General features: G+C 44.8%; 1 protein-coding gene and 1 pseudogene across 3 annotated transcripts in view; one reads left to right on the top strand and one right to left on the bottom strand.

Moving 5' to 3' along the window:
- The window catches only part of LOC102479707 (protein FAM204A pseudogene), an 18,244-nt pseudogene extending 14,854 nt beyond the window's left edge, over window positions 1–3,390 (top strand).
- ARHGEF3 (Rho guanine nucleotide exchange factor 3) overlaps window positions 1–16,041 on the bottom strand; it is a 207,100-nt gene that overhangs the window by 45,765 nt on the left and 145,294 nt on the right. For 2 of the 3 annotated variants that reach the window (XM_027767068.1, XM_006165351.3), the window contains one exon: window positions 8,497–8,604. In XM_027767068.1, the coding sequence (XP_027622869.1) occupies window positions 8,497–8,604 (108 nt within the window). Of the gene's footprint in view, window positions 1–8,496; window positions 8,605–9,483; window positions 9,728–16,041 lie in introns of those variants that run through there. The other variant, XM_006165350.3, reaches the window with a different exon arrangement.

The following is a 16,041-nucleotide window of genomic DNA, read 5'->3' on the forward strand; positions in this document are numbered from 1 at the left end:
AGAGCCGGGGAGAAGCGAGGGCCCCCGCTGCTAGCAACCACAGAGACACAGTAATAGCTCGTACCTGAGCACATCGAAGCACCCTGCAGGATTTACGGGCACACTCTGGATACAAAGACTACTAAGTAAAAAAAAAAAACCTGCGGGGAAAAGTCGAGAGGCCCTGGGGAAAGCAACCCTGTGAAGATGTCACAGCCAAGGAGAAAACCGTGGCAAAAGAGAAATGGGTTTGAAAATAGAGAAGCAACTCCATGCAAGACAGACACAAATGAAGAACGGAAGCTGATCTCTATCAAAGGACTTTAATGTGCATACCCTTTGGCCAAAATGCCACTTCTAGGAATATAATCGAAGGAAAGAAAGAAATACAGACCCACACAATCTTTGTGCGAAGGATGTTTAAAGTCCTGTCGTCTATAATAGCGGAAAAAAACAAGCACCTTAAATGTTCAACAATACAATGATTAAATAAACTGGGACATCCTTTTGAAAAAACACTGTATGAACCCATTAAGAATAGAATCCACAGAACGAGCAGATGGCATGGAGGTTAAGGTGGCTGAATGCCACATGGTCAACTGCAAGGTTTGAGTCCTGGGCCTGGCAGCTCGAAAAAACATGGTGGGTGTATGTGCATATATGCTCAAAATCCCGAGAGGAAAATGGAGAAGGAACTGCAGCATGGCCATCCCCTCTGGGGGGTAAACTTTCTCACTTTTTCTGTCTCTGGTAGGCACATACAACTATAGCAAAAATTTTTTAAAAAGTAGATTAGGGCTCATGAAAAATACTTAACATTAAAAAAAATTCCTATGAGCCAGAAACTGCTCATCCACAGTCACCATGGGAGGCTTTAACCACAAAGGCAGGTGGGGTGGTGGTTAGAGCGTTGGACTCCCACATGGCCAACCACGGTTCGAGTCCCAAACCTGGTGGCTTGCTTCCTCATTTTCTCTTTCTCTGGTCAAATTAAAAAGAAAATAGTAATAATAAATAAAATTAATAAAATAATTATTTTTAAAAAATTCCTACAGAGATCAGCAGGTGGTGTGGTGATTAAGGTGATGGACTCCCACATAGCTGATGGCTGTTTGAGTCCCAGACCCAGCTGCTTAAAAAAATCACGCCAGGTACATGTGCATGCGTGTGTGTGTGTGCCCAAAATCCTGAGAGAAAATGGAGAGGGACTATGGTGTGGCCACCCCCCAACGAGGTGATTTCTCACTTTCCCTCTACGGCAAGTGCATATGCCAAAAACCTCAGAAAAAAACCCTCAAAATCCTATAAAGCTATATTACACTGTTGGGAACCAGCAGTTAGCGTAATGGCTATGTCGCTGGACTCCCACGTAGTCGACCGCGGTTCGTGTCCCGGACCCGGTGGCTTAAAACTCACGCCGGGCGCGTGTGCGTGCGTGCCCAAGATCCCGAGAGGAGAATGGAGGAGAAGGGATTGCAGTGTGACCAACCCCCCTGGGGGGTGATTTCTTGCTTTCTGTCTCTAATGTCTCTCTCTGTCTGTCTGGCGAGCGCACGCGCCCTATAGTGAAAATCTCTCAAAAAAAAAAAAAGCTATATTACACTGTTAAGACTAAAGAAAATATGGAGTAGGATTATGATTGCTGTTTAGGAAATACATTCAGGTATATAATAAAAAAAGAGACTGCCCGAGTACGTACTGAGACATTAACAAAAAGCTTTTATGGTGGGACCAGCAGTTAGCATAATGGCTATGTTGCTGGACTCCCACGTAGTCAACCGTGGTTCGCATCCCGGACCCGGTAGCTTAAAACTCACACTGGGCGCGTGTGTGTGCGTGCCCAAGATCCCAAGAGGAGAATGGAGGAGAAGGGATTGTGGCATGGCCATCCCCCTTGGGGGGTGATTTCTCGCTTTCTATCTCTCTGTCTCTCTCTGTCTGTCTGGGGAGCGCATGTGCCCTATAGCGAAAACCTCTCAAAAAAAAAAAAATAAAAAAGCTTTTATGATAATAGGAAAGTGGAATTATAGTGATTTTTTACTCCCTCTTCTATGTTTCACTATATTTTTCAATTGTCTTACGATGTTATAGCATCAGAAAAGAAAGCACTATACAAGGTACTTTAAAAAGCGGCCAAGCGAATGTTGACAGGATCTTAAAATGGCTGCCGGGTGGCCACTTCCTGACTGAAAACAGCTGCATTTACTAGGAATGGCAGCACGTGAGTCAGGCCTGTGCTGGAGTCTGCAGTGCTCAGTTGGGGAGGGGATTCTTCCCCTCCTGGTATGGGAGTGTGACACCACTGCCAGAGAGCCGGCAGAGTTCCGGGGTGTGCAGACCAGCAGGAAAAGGGTACCTTGTAGAGCTGCTCTCTTGCAATCTTGACCCTTAAAATACGTGGAGTGGGCCACTGCCAATGAAAGTGATGTCGCATCGACTCCTGAAGATGAAGCTATGTCAGAGAACTGCATGGAACATACAGGAAGGCAAAGAAGATGGGGCCTTTAGCAAAACAGAATCAGATCTCCCCTCAGATGGATCAAAACCTGAAACTGAGGCAAACGCAAATGCACATGGAGAGTGTCCTTCCGGAATTCCTTTAAATAGGTGGGATACATTTCAAGAATTGCATAAAAGACATTCTGAACAGAAAACCCCAACCTCGAGATGCAGAGGGGAAAATAAGAAAATGCTCCAGAGAAGATAAATTGAAGAATGGAGAATGTCAGAGTGAGAAGTCCTCCAATGAAACCCAGTGGGAGGAGCTTACACAGTATTTTGGAGTCGATGATAGATATGACCCCCGTCAAAAAGAAAAAAGTTGACAAGTCAGGCCTTGAAAAGAGGATAGACCAAGTTGTGGAAAAATGGAATATCGAGAGCTTGGCATAGAAATGGCAAAAGCAGCTGCCTGCCACAACTTTGTAAAAGCCAAAAAGGAAGCTGAAAATGCACAGGCTGCTCGAAAGAAGAAGAAACTTGCGTGGGGGGGGGGGGTTTGAAGCAAAGAAGAGATGGAAAACCCAAAGCAATATGGGATACATGTAACTTGCCAGAGTTCAAGACCGTTGTAGGCTCACGTGCTCAGTTTACCAAAAAGTCATTCCTCCTTGTGTTAAATACATCAGGAAAGTGATAGAAAAAGAGAAGAATAAGCATTACACATGGGAGCTGATTATCAACTCTTCTCCATCTATTTCTAAGTTCATTCTTTGAAGTGAATGAAACAAATCTATGTGTTACATACAGAAAAAGGATGGGGTTTTATTTATTCATTGACGTAGGCCCACAGTATAAAATCGGTTTTGCTTTTTCACCCCTTTGGTAAACCATGAGCTCCCTGGACTTCCTTATCTGTTCACGGGGTATCTGCGCTTATGCTGGAGTTGTGTTTTCAAGGTTGGCATTCGTTCATAATGGAGTAGTCCCAAGTGCAAAAAAGTCTCCGTTGATACTGTCTCTTTACAAATGCTTTATTTGCTTGAATGTTGTAGAAGTAATTATTGATTCTTTACTCGAAGCAACAGAGTTGATATGTCATAGCCATGTAGTAAAAGCCACTGATTAATTTTTGTGTAACTTCATATAAATGACTACAGTAAAAGAGGGAAAGAAAGTTAAAAAATAAAAAGGATGAATGCCTTCAAGAGACAACTGATCGAGTTATTTAACACTATAAAACACTCACAGCCTAAATATTCATTAACAGGGTATTGGTGATGCAAAATAAATCACATCAATATATTAAAAGAATAAACAGTTCTAAAAAGCTCATTTTTCAAGAATAACTGTGATATGATACTTTTCCTAAGCAAGGAAGAAACTTTCATCCAGCTAAATGACAAAAGAAGGATTAAAAAGAGATGGAAGAAAACACATTAAGCAAAATGCCAAAAAAGAAAAGAAAATTCCAAAGCAAAAAAGCATTCAAAGAAATAAGCGGGGATATTTAATTTTACCAAAAGGTGAAACTCTCTTAAGAGGCTGTAGTGGTAACAAAGGTGAACATTTATGCACCTAACTACATAGCCTGGAAAAACACATGAGCCCAAGACGGAGAGACGAGAGAAACTGCTCCCCCACCGTCATCACGGGAGGCTTCAAGCCCAAAGGGAACAAATCACACAGAAAGAACTACGTCCGGATAGACAGTAACCCCAAATTAGACTCAGGGTGTGCAGGTTATGTACTGATGCCTAGAATAATACTGGAAGGAAATTAGTAAAACATGGACAGGGGTTGTTTTGCAGTGGAAAGCTGTACTTGTTTTTTTTTTTATCTCTGCTTTTCTGTATTTTTCCATAATGAACATACACTTTTATAACAGGAAAGTAAAGTATTCATGCCCGAAGAGGATGAGGAGCTGCATCACAGTGAGGTGGACACAGCGTTCCACAGCACGGGTTGGACTCGGCTCAAATGAGTCCACCAGCCGTGCTGGCTGTGAACGAGGAGGGAAGGGGCCAGTCGGTGGCTGACCAAAGGTGAGCTCGCCTTCCTTACTCCACACCAGAGGAGTATGCACTGGCTCCTTTCAGAGCTGGGCTAGATTTTCCTCTCGGGCAGGCCAGGGAGGCGATTTATAGGTCCAGAGGGATCCAGACATCTGTCTACCGGCAGCGCTACCCTTCCTGGAGAGAGGCAGACAGAGCGCCGCGACGTCGGGCTGTCCCTCCCCAATATCCACAAACGCTGCCTTTGTGCTAAGCCCCAAGCCCCCAGCCCACATGGGGTAGGGGGGCAAGAGAGAACAAATCCTGCAGTGTCTTGCTAAACTGTGGCTGCAAGGACCCTCACAGTTGCGACTGGGTTTTTAACGGTTTTGGACGAGGCTGCCAGCCCAGAACTCTCCTGACATCCTCCTGGGCTAACTTGTGGTCTCTCCAGGAGCCGGGGAAGGACTGCTAAGTGTTCTGCTATTGATTAAAGCATCGTGTTGGGACCTAAGTCATCTCTTCTCCTGCAATTAAGGGAACCCGACCTGAAAGACATAACTGGATATCCGAAGGGATGACACGTATCTCGAAGGTGCCAGAAACCAGGAAACAGAATACTGCGGCAGAAAACCAAGCTGCTGAACGACAGTGCCAAATCCTTTTAGGAATACGAAAGGTATAAAAAAACCACACACACAAGGGTAAGGAATGAATGGCTGCTGAGAAGTTGGGGGAAGAGCACTCCTTGCTCTCAGTCCCTTCCTAGTCGTGGGCACCAAGACTTAGACACAACGGGAGAGGATGTCAAGTGGCCCCCGAGATCTCTTTGGGGCTGTTCTCCCTCCTTATCTGCACTGCTCCCCAGGCGACATTAGCACCCTCTCCTGGTCTAGCTGTGAGGGAGGCGATGAAACTCTGAGCCAATTACTGGGACATAAGGCCTGGCACTAACGCGGCAGAACTCGCACGCAGGCACCCAGATCCACAGGGAGGCATGTGGGGGGCCAGATGGCGGTCTCCTGTGTCACGGATCATCCTAGCTCTGCATTCAATCTCAGGGGCATATTTCTATTCTCTGGTCCCCTCAAGAACACACTTGAATATAAGCCTATTATTCAGGGCTAGCACGTGGTGTGGTGATTAGTGGTGCTGGACTCCCACATGGCTAACCACGGTTCAAGTCCTGGACCTGGTGGCTTGCTCTTTCTCTCTCTCTCTCTCTCTGTATCTCACTCTGGACAAATTGAAAATAACTATAATGATAAATAAAATAAAATATTTTAAAAAATAAATTAATTTAAAAAATAAGCATATTGTTCAAATTCTGTCTATGTCTAAATACATAAAAATTAGGAATAACTGCTCTCTCTCTGCCAGATTGTTTCTATCTTCTCTGTGGAGCCTGGAGTTAGCTACTTATTATAATATTTTTAGAAAGTATTTTGCCAAAAAATATTTTTGATTTTTTTTTTTTTTGGAGAAACTTTTGTTGTAGGGCATGTGTGCTCACCAGAGAGACACAAAGAGAGAAAGTGGGAAATGATCCCCCAGGATAGATGGTCAAGGCATAATCCTTTCTCCTCCATTTTTCCTCTCGGGATTTTGGGCACGCATGTACATGTGCCTGATGTGAGTTTCAAGGTCTGGGACTCAAACCATGGTCGGCCATGTGGAAGTCCAGTGACTCAACCATTACTGAACCTGCTGGTCCCTATTTTTGAAGTTTTAAAGAACAATTTCCACATACCAGACCCTCTTTTGGGTCTGGTTCTCTCATCCTTGCTTGGCCGCAGTTTGCCAGATTTCAGCAATGGCTTGATTTTTTTTCTAACCTGTCCTACCTCCCTAGGTCAATGCACATTTCCAAAGTGATCAGATATTTCCCATAATGTTCCCTCTGGAGGACCCCCAGAAACAGCAGAAAGAGAAATAACAATTGCTTTGGGAGCCAAAAGAAAGGGTTGGAAGGCATGACCATGGAGGATCTTGAAGCAATCTGCCCTCAGGGCTGATCTAAAGTAGGAGGCACAGCCGGCAACCTCCAGGTCCTGGAGCATGGCCACAAAAGCCTAGAAGCCGAGCAAGGCGATGGCAGTGAAGGGGCCGGGTGCTGGGAGGACAACTGAGAGAGTTGGGGATGTCTGTAGGTGACAGTTGGCCGGCTACTGAGGTCCAGCTTATGACTGCCATGGGGACACAGGCCCAGCACCGCCGTGAATCCACCAGAAGCAACTCGGTCTGGAACACAGCAGCACGAGGGCAGGAAGGAGAACCTGAGGCATGATGAGGGCTCACTCCATGCTTGTGAAAGGAGCGAGGGTCTTCCTTGGCAGAAGGCGGACTGTCCTGGGAGAAACCATGGGAAGAGATGGCTAGGGACACGCAGCTCTCATCACCAAGGAGGAAATAACTACAGAGCGACCTTGAGCCACAGCCCCAGGATGGAGAGGAAAGGATGAAATGAAGCGGTTAGGCTAAAACTTTTTCAAAAAGCAGAACTCAGCCAAGGAACAGATGTGCAGGACTAGGGCGATGATGAATCTTCCCGGGGAAGCCAGAGCACTTGTCTCGGGAGTTGAGGGACTGGTCATGAGGGACAGAAGGTAAATACATTCTTCACCAGCTTCAAAGCCCTTCCTCTGGCAACCCCGGACAACCTTATTTTCTGTCTCTTCCATTCTCCCACGCAAGGGATCAAGGGATAACCAGGGGCCTGGGGGCCGGAGCACCGAGAGAAACAGAGCCAAACTGCAGCTAATTAGGGGATGAGGTTTACTCGGGAGACACTGTTAGCTGAGTTAACGGGCAGTGGGCGGAGGATGAGCCCTGGAGAGGGATGGAGTCCTCGAGTAAGTGGAGAGGACAGTTTGGGCTCAGCAAAGCCATGGCATATTGGTCAAAAGGTGGGGCCACACAGACAGAAGGGGTGAAGGAGAACTTCGAAGATCTCTCAAATCGCAGACTTTATATCTTTTATAAAGGATATGTGCACTCACTAGAGAGAGAGACAGAAACATCCAGCAATGGGGCATGGTCACACTATAATCCCTCCTTCCCCATTCCGGTGGGATTTAGGGCACGCATGTGCACGTGCCCCACATGTTTTATCAAACCACTAGGGAATGGACACAGACCACAGCTGGCCATGTGGGATCTGGCTCCCTTAACCACTAGGCTAAAGGGTGGTCCTCAAGTCATGGATTTTCATAGTCATCTGTCCAAGGTGACTGAGTTTTTGGGTGACAGAGCTGAAGTCAGACCTGAGCAAGTTCCACCCTAGGGTCCTTGCTCTAAGATCAGAGGTCAGCAAAAATTTTCTGTAAGAGGTTAGACAGAATTTTTTTTTTTTTTTTTTTTTTTGGTTTTGTGTACAACATGGTCACAGTCACAGCTACTCAACTCAGTCCTTCGAGTGCATGAGGAGCCAGATGTGCATGGCCATATTACAAGGAAACTTTATGGGCAAGGAAATGTGAATATTTTCAAGTGTCCTGAAATTCTTTTGATTCCCTTCCCACCAAACATTTTAAGTGTAAAAAAAAAAAATTTGCAGGCCATTAAAAAAAATCCAGGTGGTGGGCTGGATTTTTTTCTTAAAGCCACCGTTTCCTGGCCCAAGTTGAAGCCACTAGATTCTGCTGCCCTGCAGCTCCTATCACGTGTTGGTTTCCTTAGAAGGCCCACAGACACTTTAGGACAAAATCTCTCAGAGGACGTGAATGGAGCAAGTGATTGAAATCCAAGGGGACTTCAAACAGCTCATGGAAAAATGGAGTTAAAGCATGAATTTACTTTGGTGCAAATTTTTTTAAAAATCCATGCACCATTTTCTCATAATATGCATTTTTCATAAACTCTAAAGATCACTTGCACAATTGGGAGAAAAGCCCCAACAGAAAGACACAAATCCACCCAACCCTAGACAGCATCTTGAAAAGACCTCTCCTCCTTTCAGTCCCCTCACTTGCACACTTCTGCTGACATGAGCACTGGTACAGGTCAATCTGAAACCAGGGGAAAATCTAGGTAGGACTGGGATGTCCCCTGCTATACAGCCCTGGGCCCACCGTGTCCTTCTTACCTGCAGGGTTTGGCTGAAGCGCTTTAATGGAGTGGCCTTCACAGGGGGGATGAGGTTTGCTAGTGACGTGACTCTGGAAAGGGGCTTGACCCGTTTATTACTAGGCTCCTGGAAAGTTAAAAAAAAAAAAAAAAAGGAAAATGTCAAGGTCAGTTATGAAGACGCTATAACTCTATCATACAATTGTGTCCCCTTTACAAGCTGCTGGCTACACCAGAGTCTATGGCCTGTAAACAGTGCCCCGTCTTGCTCCAGCTGTGTGGAGATGACCTGGCTTAGGAGCCAGAAAAGGAGAAATGACAGGGAAGGAGAAATGAACAGAGGAAGCCTCGACAGGGCAGCAGAGGGGCAGGGACCTGCTCCTTAGCCCTCTCCTCCAGCAACTGCAGCCTGTAACTCAGAAGTTTCCAGTTGGTAGGCTCATCCTCCCCACCGCTTCAGCAGAGAAAGTGGCTTTGGACTGCTCTTTCAATGACCTTGTCAGGCAACTGTTCTTCCTTGCTTCTGTTTCACCTTTTTACAAACCTCTCCCCCACCTTGCCTAAAGCCCCTCTTCTTTTATGCAATGGCTTTTCTAAAGCACGACTGTTTTATGTTTAGTTTCTTAAATTAAAATTCTTTTCAGGAAGGAGTAGTTCAACTGCTGAGCTCTTAAGAATGCATATTTCTACCCACGGAGTATTTGAAATGCACATATTGATATTTATAAATAACAACCAGACAGCAAAAGATGTACAGACAGGAAAAACCCTGCCGTGGGCATTGGTTTCTATATGCTCTGTATAGCCACACGTTTTGAAAATCACCGCCATATAAAACATTATGTGCAAATCTGCAGGTTACTCCAGACCAGGCTGACCGGTGAGAGGGCGCCTACCCACCCCAGTGACTTTGCGGACAAGAATTACATAAGTAAAAACAACGAGCTGTGGGCAAGAGCGAGAGATGATAGACACAACGTTTTACAAAGACAAAGAGAACAGTTACCCTCGTCCTCCTAAGCTCCATCTGACCTGTGGTGGAGGCTGGACAGCACATGAAGACACCAAATTTTGATGGAAAAAGCCAAAGAAGCCAGTTGTGGCAAACCTCGATCATTTCCCGAGGGAGACTGCAGGTGCTCATCTTTCCTTTTCAGCCATTGCTCGTCGAGCGTCGGGGGTTAAGCCAGAACTTCAGCTTCCCCACGACATCTCTGCAGGATGTCTTGAACATACGAGGTGTTGGGAAAACTCTTTCCTGAATTGAGAATCCTGCCGAGAAGCTCTCCTACCATTTTATGCCCTTGCCAATTTCAAAATCAGAAGCCTTCTTTGAAATACTGTCCCCAAGCTTTCTGTCATGGAAACAGAAAAATTAAAAAACTTAAAAAAAAAAAAAAGTTCAAAACAATTCCAGGAGTGACTTCACAATTTCTTGGAGCAGTCCAATACCTTTCCAGGACAGAATAAATTGGACGGCCGGGTCCTTCTCCAGCTTCTTAGCAAGCTGAGCTGAACAGACCGCAGAACGCTCTGGGAACACTAGGCTTGGTCCCGAAACACAAAAGATGTGTCTCCCAACATGACAGACATCGCCTTACAATGGCATTAGTGCTGAAGGGAAAGGTCTGACAGCCCTTCTAGGTCCAGGTGACAGTGCCCTTCAGGAGGCTCCCTGTCTAGTCCCAGCATCCTGAGCTTCTGTGCCCATAGGAGGATTTAAAAAAAAAAAATTCTACGTCAGAGCTGCACCACCAGCATAATGAACTCACACTCACTCTCTCTCTCTCTCTCTCTCTCACCTTCTTAAGCATGCCCAGAATTTCTCTGCATGGCTCCAGCTTCGGGCTGGATGTGACAGGGCTATGAGACCACTATGGCACAAACTGCATTGCAGCAAGTGAGGAGATGAGACTCCCTAGAGGAGTAGGACGTGGTCTCTGATCATCTTGCATGCACTTCAGAGCGCATACACTCTGGGTCTCTGTCTTTAAAATATCAGCTAAGGCTGCGAGTCCGTTTCTGGATCAGAAAGTGAAGGTTGAAGGGCAAATACTGAGTTCTCTTGCTTTGAAAAGGGACAGGGAGCGCTGCGCGGCAGGCAGGACTGGGGACAATCCAGCTCTGTTCCGCTTGCTGTGTCATCTTTCCTAAGGTTCTGCTGACTGTGCCGCACTTTACGGGGCCCGGTCGGACAGGTGTTTTCTGCACAATGACAAGATATATGTCCAATGCAAATGCCAGCGCCTTTGCAGGTCGAGCGCAGTGCTGTACAGGAGGTTGTGAAGAAAAGTGCTTTCCTAAGGCAGTGCCCATTTGGAAGTAAACGCGGGGCTGTTCTCTGGCAATGTCACATTCCCAAGTAACATACAACTGAACCAGAGCCCGTTGCTACGTGATTTAGTGCTGTGACCCAGCAAGGCAGGCAGGTGCGATTTCAATACCAGAACACTTACAGGTTATTGGATCTATGGAGGAGGCTTTTTGCCTGACCCACATGAATGAAATATGAATTATGGTGTTCTCCTTGAGGGCTTCTGTGAGAACAGGAGATTAAAAAAAAATTCTTGGCGTAATTTGATTTTTCTTTTCCATTTACTCAGTATGTCTCCAGCTACATTTTACTGCTGTCTAAAGAGAGCCCTCAGGGAAAATGTTTCCAGATTCTAGTTAAATAGCTCTACTGAAAACTAGTAAATACAATACCAGGGATGCTTTCAGGCTTTACAGAGAGATGATAGAACATAACCTGCAGAAAGGCTTCCTAGTGCAACAACTCAGCTGTCAAGACAAGCTGGGCAAGGTCAATGCTAAACCAGGAACAAGACATCCTGTTTCAAATGCAGACATCGCCCCCACCGTGAGGTTTTAAGACAGGGTAGAAGGGCATCTTACTAAAGAGCTTAGAAGAAAAATTGGAAGAAAAGAAAAAAGACATAGTGCATTCCGTTTAGGCAATATTTTAGAAATAACAAGTTTTATTTCACTTATACTAGGTCTTATATATATGTGTATATATATATATTTTTTTTTTTCTTGTCTTATTGCACTGGCTAGGACCACCTGTATATTGTTAGATATAAGCTAAGATAGGGGAGAATGGTCTAATTCTTGATTCTAAAGTGATTAACATTTCATCATTAAATATTGTGTTTGCTGAAAGCCTGAAAGAAGCACTCTTTTTTTTTTTGAAGAATTATGTAATGTTATTTGTTATTATTTATTTATTTGATTTGATCAATGACAGAGAGAGCGAGAGAGAAAGACAGAGAAAGGGAAAGTGAGAAAACAAGCTGCCAGGTCCAGGACCCAAACTGCAGCTGGTCATATAGTCCAGTGCCTTAACCACCTGCCAGCCCCAACTGGCACTGACTTATTTACTTATAGACTTTTTGTTGTTGTTATAGGATGCATGTGCTTTCCAGAGACACAGAGACAGAAAGAGAGTGAGAACCCCCCGGGGGAATAGTGACGCAGCAAACCATTCTCCTCTTGGGATTTTTGGGCATGCATGCACATGTGTCCAGTGTGAATTTCAAGTCACCAGGTCTGGTACTCAAACCATAGTCAGTCACGTGGGAGTCCAGCACTTTAACCACCATGCCACCTGCTAACCCTGGCACTGACGTTTTTATAAAATATTTTTTCTTCATGTATTTAGAGGACAAGGAAAGGAAAAAATAAAAGGAGGAAGGAAGAGAAGAAAGGAGAGGTGGGTGGGATGGAATGGAAAAATGACATAAGGATGTATCTTTTTCATTAAGGAATTGATTCAATAATTTAAAATATCTCTTATGCTTAATTAAGAAGGAATAAAGTATTTCGTGCAATATTATTAACATGAACTTTTTTATTTTTATTAAATGGGTTTTAATAGTCTTCCTTTAGGGAATACAATGAGTTTTTGTTTTGTCATTCTTATCCCCAACAGGTCAAAACCAAAGCACATTGTATGTAATTTAAGAAAATGTCTATATATTAATATGATCTAACATAAGTTTTTCTTCTGTCAATGATAGTTCTGTTAAAATAGACACAGCATACAGGAAGTCTTTTTTTCTTTTTTAAGGTTTTGGCCATAGGGTGTATGCGTTCAATAGAGAGACAGAGAGGGACAGTGAGAGGGAAAGTGAGAAATCAACCCCCAGAGGGGATGACCACACCTCAATCCCTTCTCCTCCATTTTCCTTGTGGGATTTTGGGCACATGTGCCTGGCATGATTTTCAAGCCGCCAGGTGTGGTACTTGAACCATAGCCAGCCATGTGGGAGTCCAGTGTCTTAACCACTATGCTACCTGCTGGTCCCTTCCCTCACTCATTTTTTACTGCACTTCATTTTTTAAATTAATTGCCAGAGGGCACATGCTCTTGCGCACGTGCAAGGGAGAGAGAGAGAGAGAGAGAGAGCGAGAGAGAGAGAAGAAACATAGGGAGGGAGGGAGAAGGCATCCTCTCCCATAGGTCTTAATGCAATCCTCTTTCCTCCATTTCTCCATCCAGTTAGAATTTGGGGCACAGATACACAAGATCCTGGCATATTTTTCAAGCCAGGGGGATGGGATTCAAACTGCAGTCGGCCACGTGGGATCTGGTTCACCTTAACCACTGGGATGGATCCGAGGCTAGCCTTACACTTCATTTTTGTAGACCAGTTGGGTTGGACAGTAGTGCCATGGCTACCCTGAAAGTTCATCTTTGCACCGCCACAAACCTACACAGCCATCAGCCCAGGGACTTCACACCACTTACTGCGTGCTCTTGGCTGCTCTCCAACTGGCCAGGAGCAAGGGAGAGGTGAGAAATGATTGTGCCAGCAGATACTTTGCCCTTGAATCATATATAAAAGTCGTTCAAATGTTTGGGAATACCAGGGAAGCATTTGCGGGTTCCAGCTGTGTTGCAGGTGGTAATGCTGGGACCTGTGCACTGAGGGGTCGTGCTTAAGCCATATGGTAACCTTCTAGGTGGCTTTTCTCATCCTCATGTTAAACCGGAAGTCTGTTTTATTCTCTTTACTAATTTTTATTTGCTCTCACTTTAAAAATATTTATTTTATTATTTAATTTGCTATAGGGCGTGTGTGCTCACCTGAGAGAGAGAGAGAGAAAGTGAGGGGGAGAGAAAGCAAGCTGGCAGGTATGGGACTCGAAACCATGGTCAGCTATGTGGGAGTCTAGTGCCTTAACCACCATGCCCCCTGGTGGTCTTTCTTTGCTCTCATTAAGAAACCCATTAACAGGCTCCTGATCACTGAATTCTGTGGCCTAGAACAATTCAGTGGGGTCAACTCTGATTTATTTTAGAAACAACAGAGAAAATAGGAGTCCTTCAAGATCTGCCTGCCACGGAGAGGAGTCTTTTGTTCCTGTCGCATTGATTTGAATTTCTGCTTTGCCTTCTGTGCAACTGCCTCCCCAGGTCATGCTGTTTTTCCTCCCTACTATAACACGCTCTTTTAACAAGGCACTAAGACCTCCCATCCTTGCCAGGTCCTCAACTCCCCTCAGCCTCTCTCCAATCAAAGGCAAGTAAGTCTCATGTCTTTACAATTTCTAGATTTTATCACCCCACTTCTTCAGGTCAAGGGCAGTTCACATCATTTTACAGTAGAGACCCAATATTCTCACCCATCAAAACTTGTAGGTTACCACAAATATTCCTGTGTCACCACTTCCTCTGACACCTCCTATTGCCGAGGCCTTCCCCACCCTTTCAGGGTCTCTTGCTCATCCACTGGCCAATTCTTTTACTCCTGCCTCTACGTCCTTCCAAGCTATAAGCTTTACTTCAAAGGGTTCCACCCCTCCCCTTTGGAGACCTGACGACATGTTTGTTCCTTAGCTCCTGTAGACACCCTCCTGTGTCAATGCTCTAAGAAAACGACTGAGAATGAGCCTTATAATTATATTATTATTGCTATTTTATAGAGAGTTTTGCTATAGGGCACATGTACTTGCCAGAGAGAGAGATAGCCAGATAGACAGGCAGCAAGAAATCACCCCCCAGGGTGAATGGCCATGCTGTAGTTCCTTCTCCTCCATTCTCTTCTTGGGATTTTGGACACACATGCTCATGTGCCCCGTGTGAGTTTCAAGCCACTGGGTCCGGGACTCAAACCATGGTCGGCCATGTGGGAGTCCAGTGATCTTACCATTATGCCATCTGCTGATCCCACCATATTATTTTAATATACATCGATTTTGTTTAGTCTGGTTCTCATACTTAGTAACTGGGTGTGCTTAAGCAAGTTACTTACAGTTTCTTCAGCTGAAAAATGGAGCAATAACCTCGTAACATGATAGTGAGAATCCCGTGGGTAAGAGCTGTCATTTATTAGAAATATAATTTGCGTCTGTCCAGCTTTCTATGGATTTCCTCACGACATCGTCAGAATATTCTATAAGAGAGCGAATATCACTATCCCCATTTTATAGGTGAGTAAGCCAAGGCTCAAGGAACCTAAATATTGACACCAAGTCACCTATGTCAGGCGGGAACCGCACCCCTTTGCTGTGCTAATCTGCCCTGTGGGTAGTGGTAGTGGGTGCACAGCACACGGTGAGCAGCGAGCTCTCCACCAACGGAGCCTAGAGCACTCACAGATTGCTAAAAGGGACTTCTCCCGTCCCCAACCTTTGCCTCTAAGAGCAGGTGAACTCCCCTCATCATAATATATGCATGCTCTTTTTTGAAAAAATTGATTTTGAAACAATTTTGGGCAAACAGAGGGTTGCAGAAACAGTACAGAGTGTTCGTTCCCAGGAATACTTTCCCCACTTCCTGCAGGGTTAGCGCCTTCTGTAACCACAGTACATTGATAAACACTAACAAGTTAACATGGGCACAAACTAGTGATTGAACTATTATAAGAGTTGCTGGGATTTCCCCGAAGTCCTGTTCCGGTTCCAGCATCTAAACTAAAATCCCACATTGTATGTTCACTGTTTTATCTCCACAGTTGTCTCCAAACTCAAAGTCTTTTTTTTTTTTTAACATCCCTCAAACAATACTAAGTATTGTGGGTAGTGGTAGTGGGTGCACAGCACACGGTGAGCAGCGAGCTCTCCACCAACGGAGCCTAGAGCACTCACAGATTGCTAAAAGGGACTTCTCCCGTCCCCAACCTTTGCCTCTAAGAGCAGGTGAACTCCCCTCATCATAATATATGCATGCTCTTTTTTGAAAAAATTGATTTTGAAACAATTTTGGGCAAACAGAGGGTTGCAGAAACAGTACAGAGTGTTCGTTCCCAGGAATACTTTCCCCACTTCCTGCAGGGTTAGCGCCTTCTGTAACCACAGTACATTGATAAACACTAACAAGTTAACATGGGCACAAACTAGTGATTGAACTATTATAAGAGTTGCTGGGATTTCCCCGAAGTCCTGTTCCGGTTCCAGCATCTAAACTAAAATCCCACATTGTATGTTCACTGTTTTATCTCCACAGTTGTCTCCAAACTCAAAGTCTTTTTTTTTTTTTTTTCATCATCCTCCAGCTATACTATGCTATTGCTTTTTACTTGACATGTCTGAAGAAACAACATGTGAAGAGAATCAGTCA

This window comes from Tupaia chinensis, unplaced genomic scaffold (assembly GCF_000334495.1).
Source record: "Tupaia chinensis unplaced genomic scaffold, TupChi_1.0 Scaffold143906_1, whole genome shotgun sequence".
Classification (NCBI taxonomy): Eukaryota; Metazoa; Chordata; class Mammalia; order Scandentia; family Tupaiidae; genus Tupaia; species Tupaia belangeri.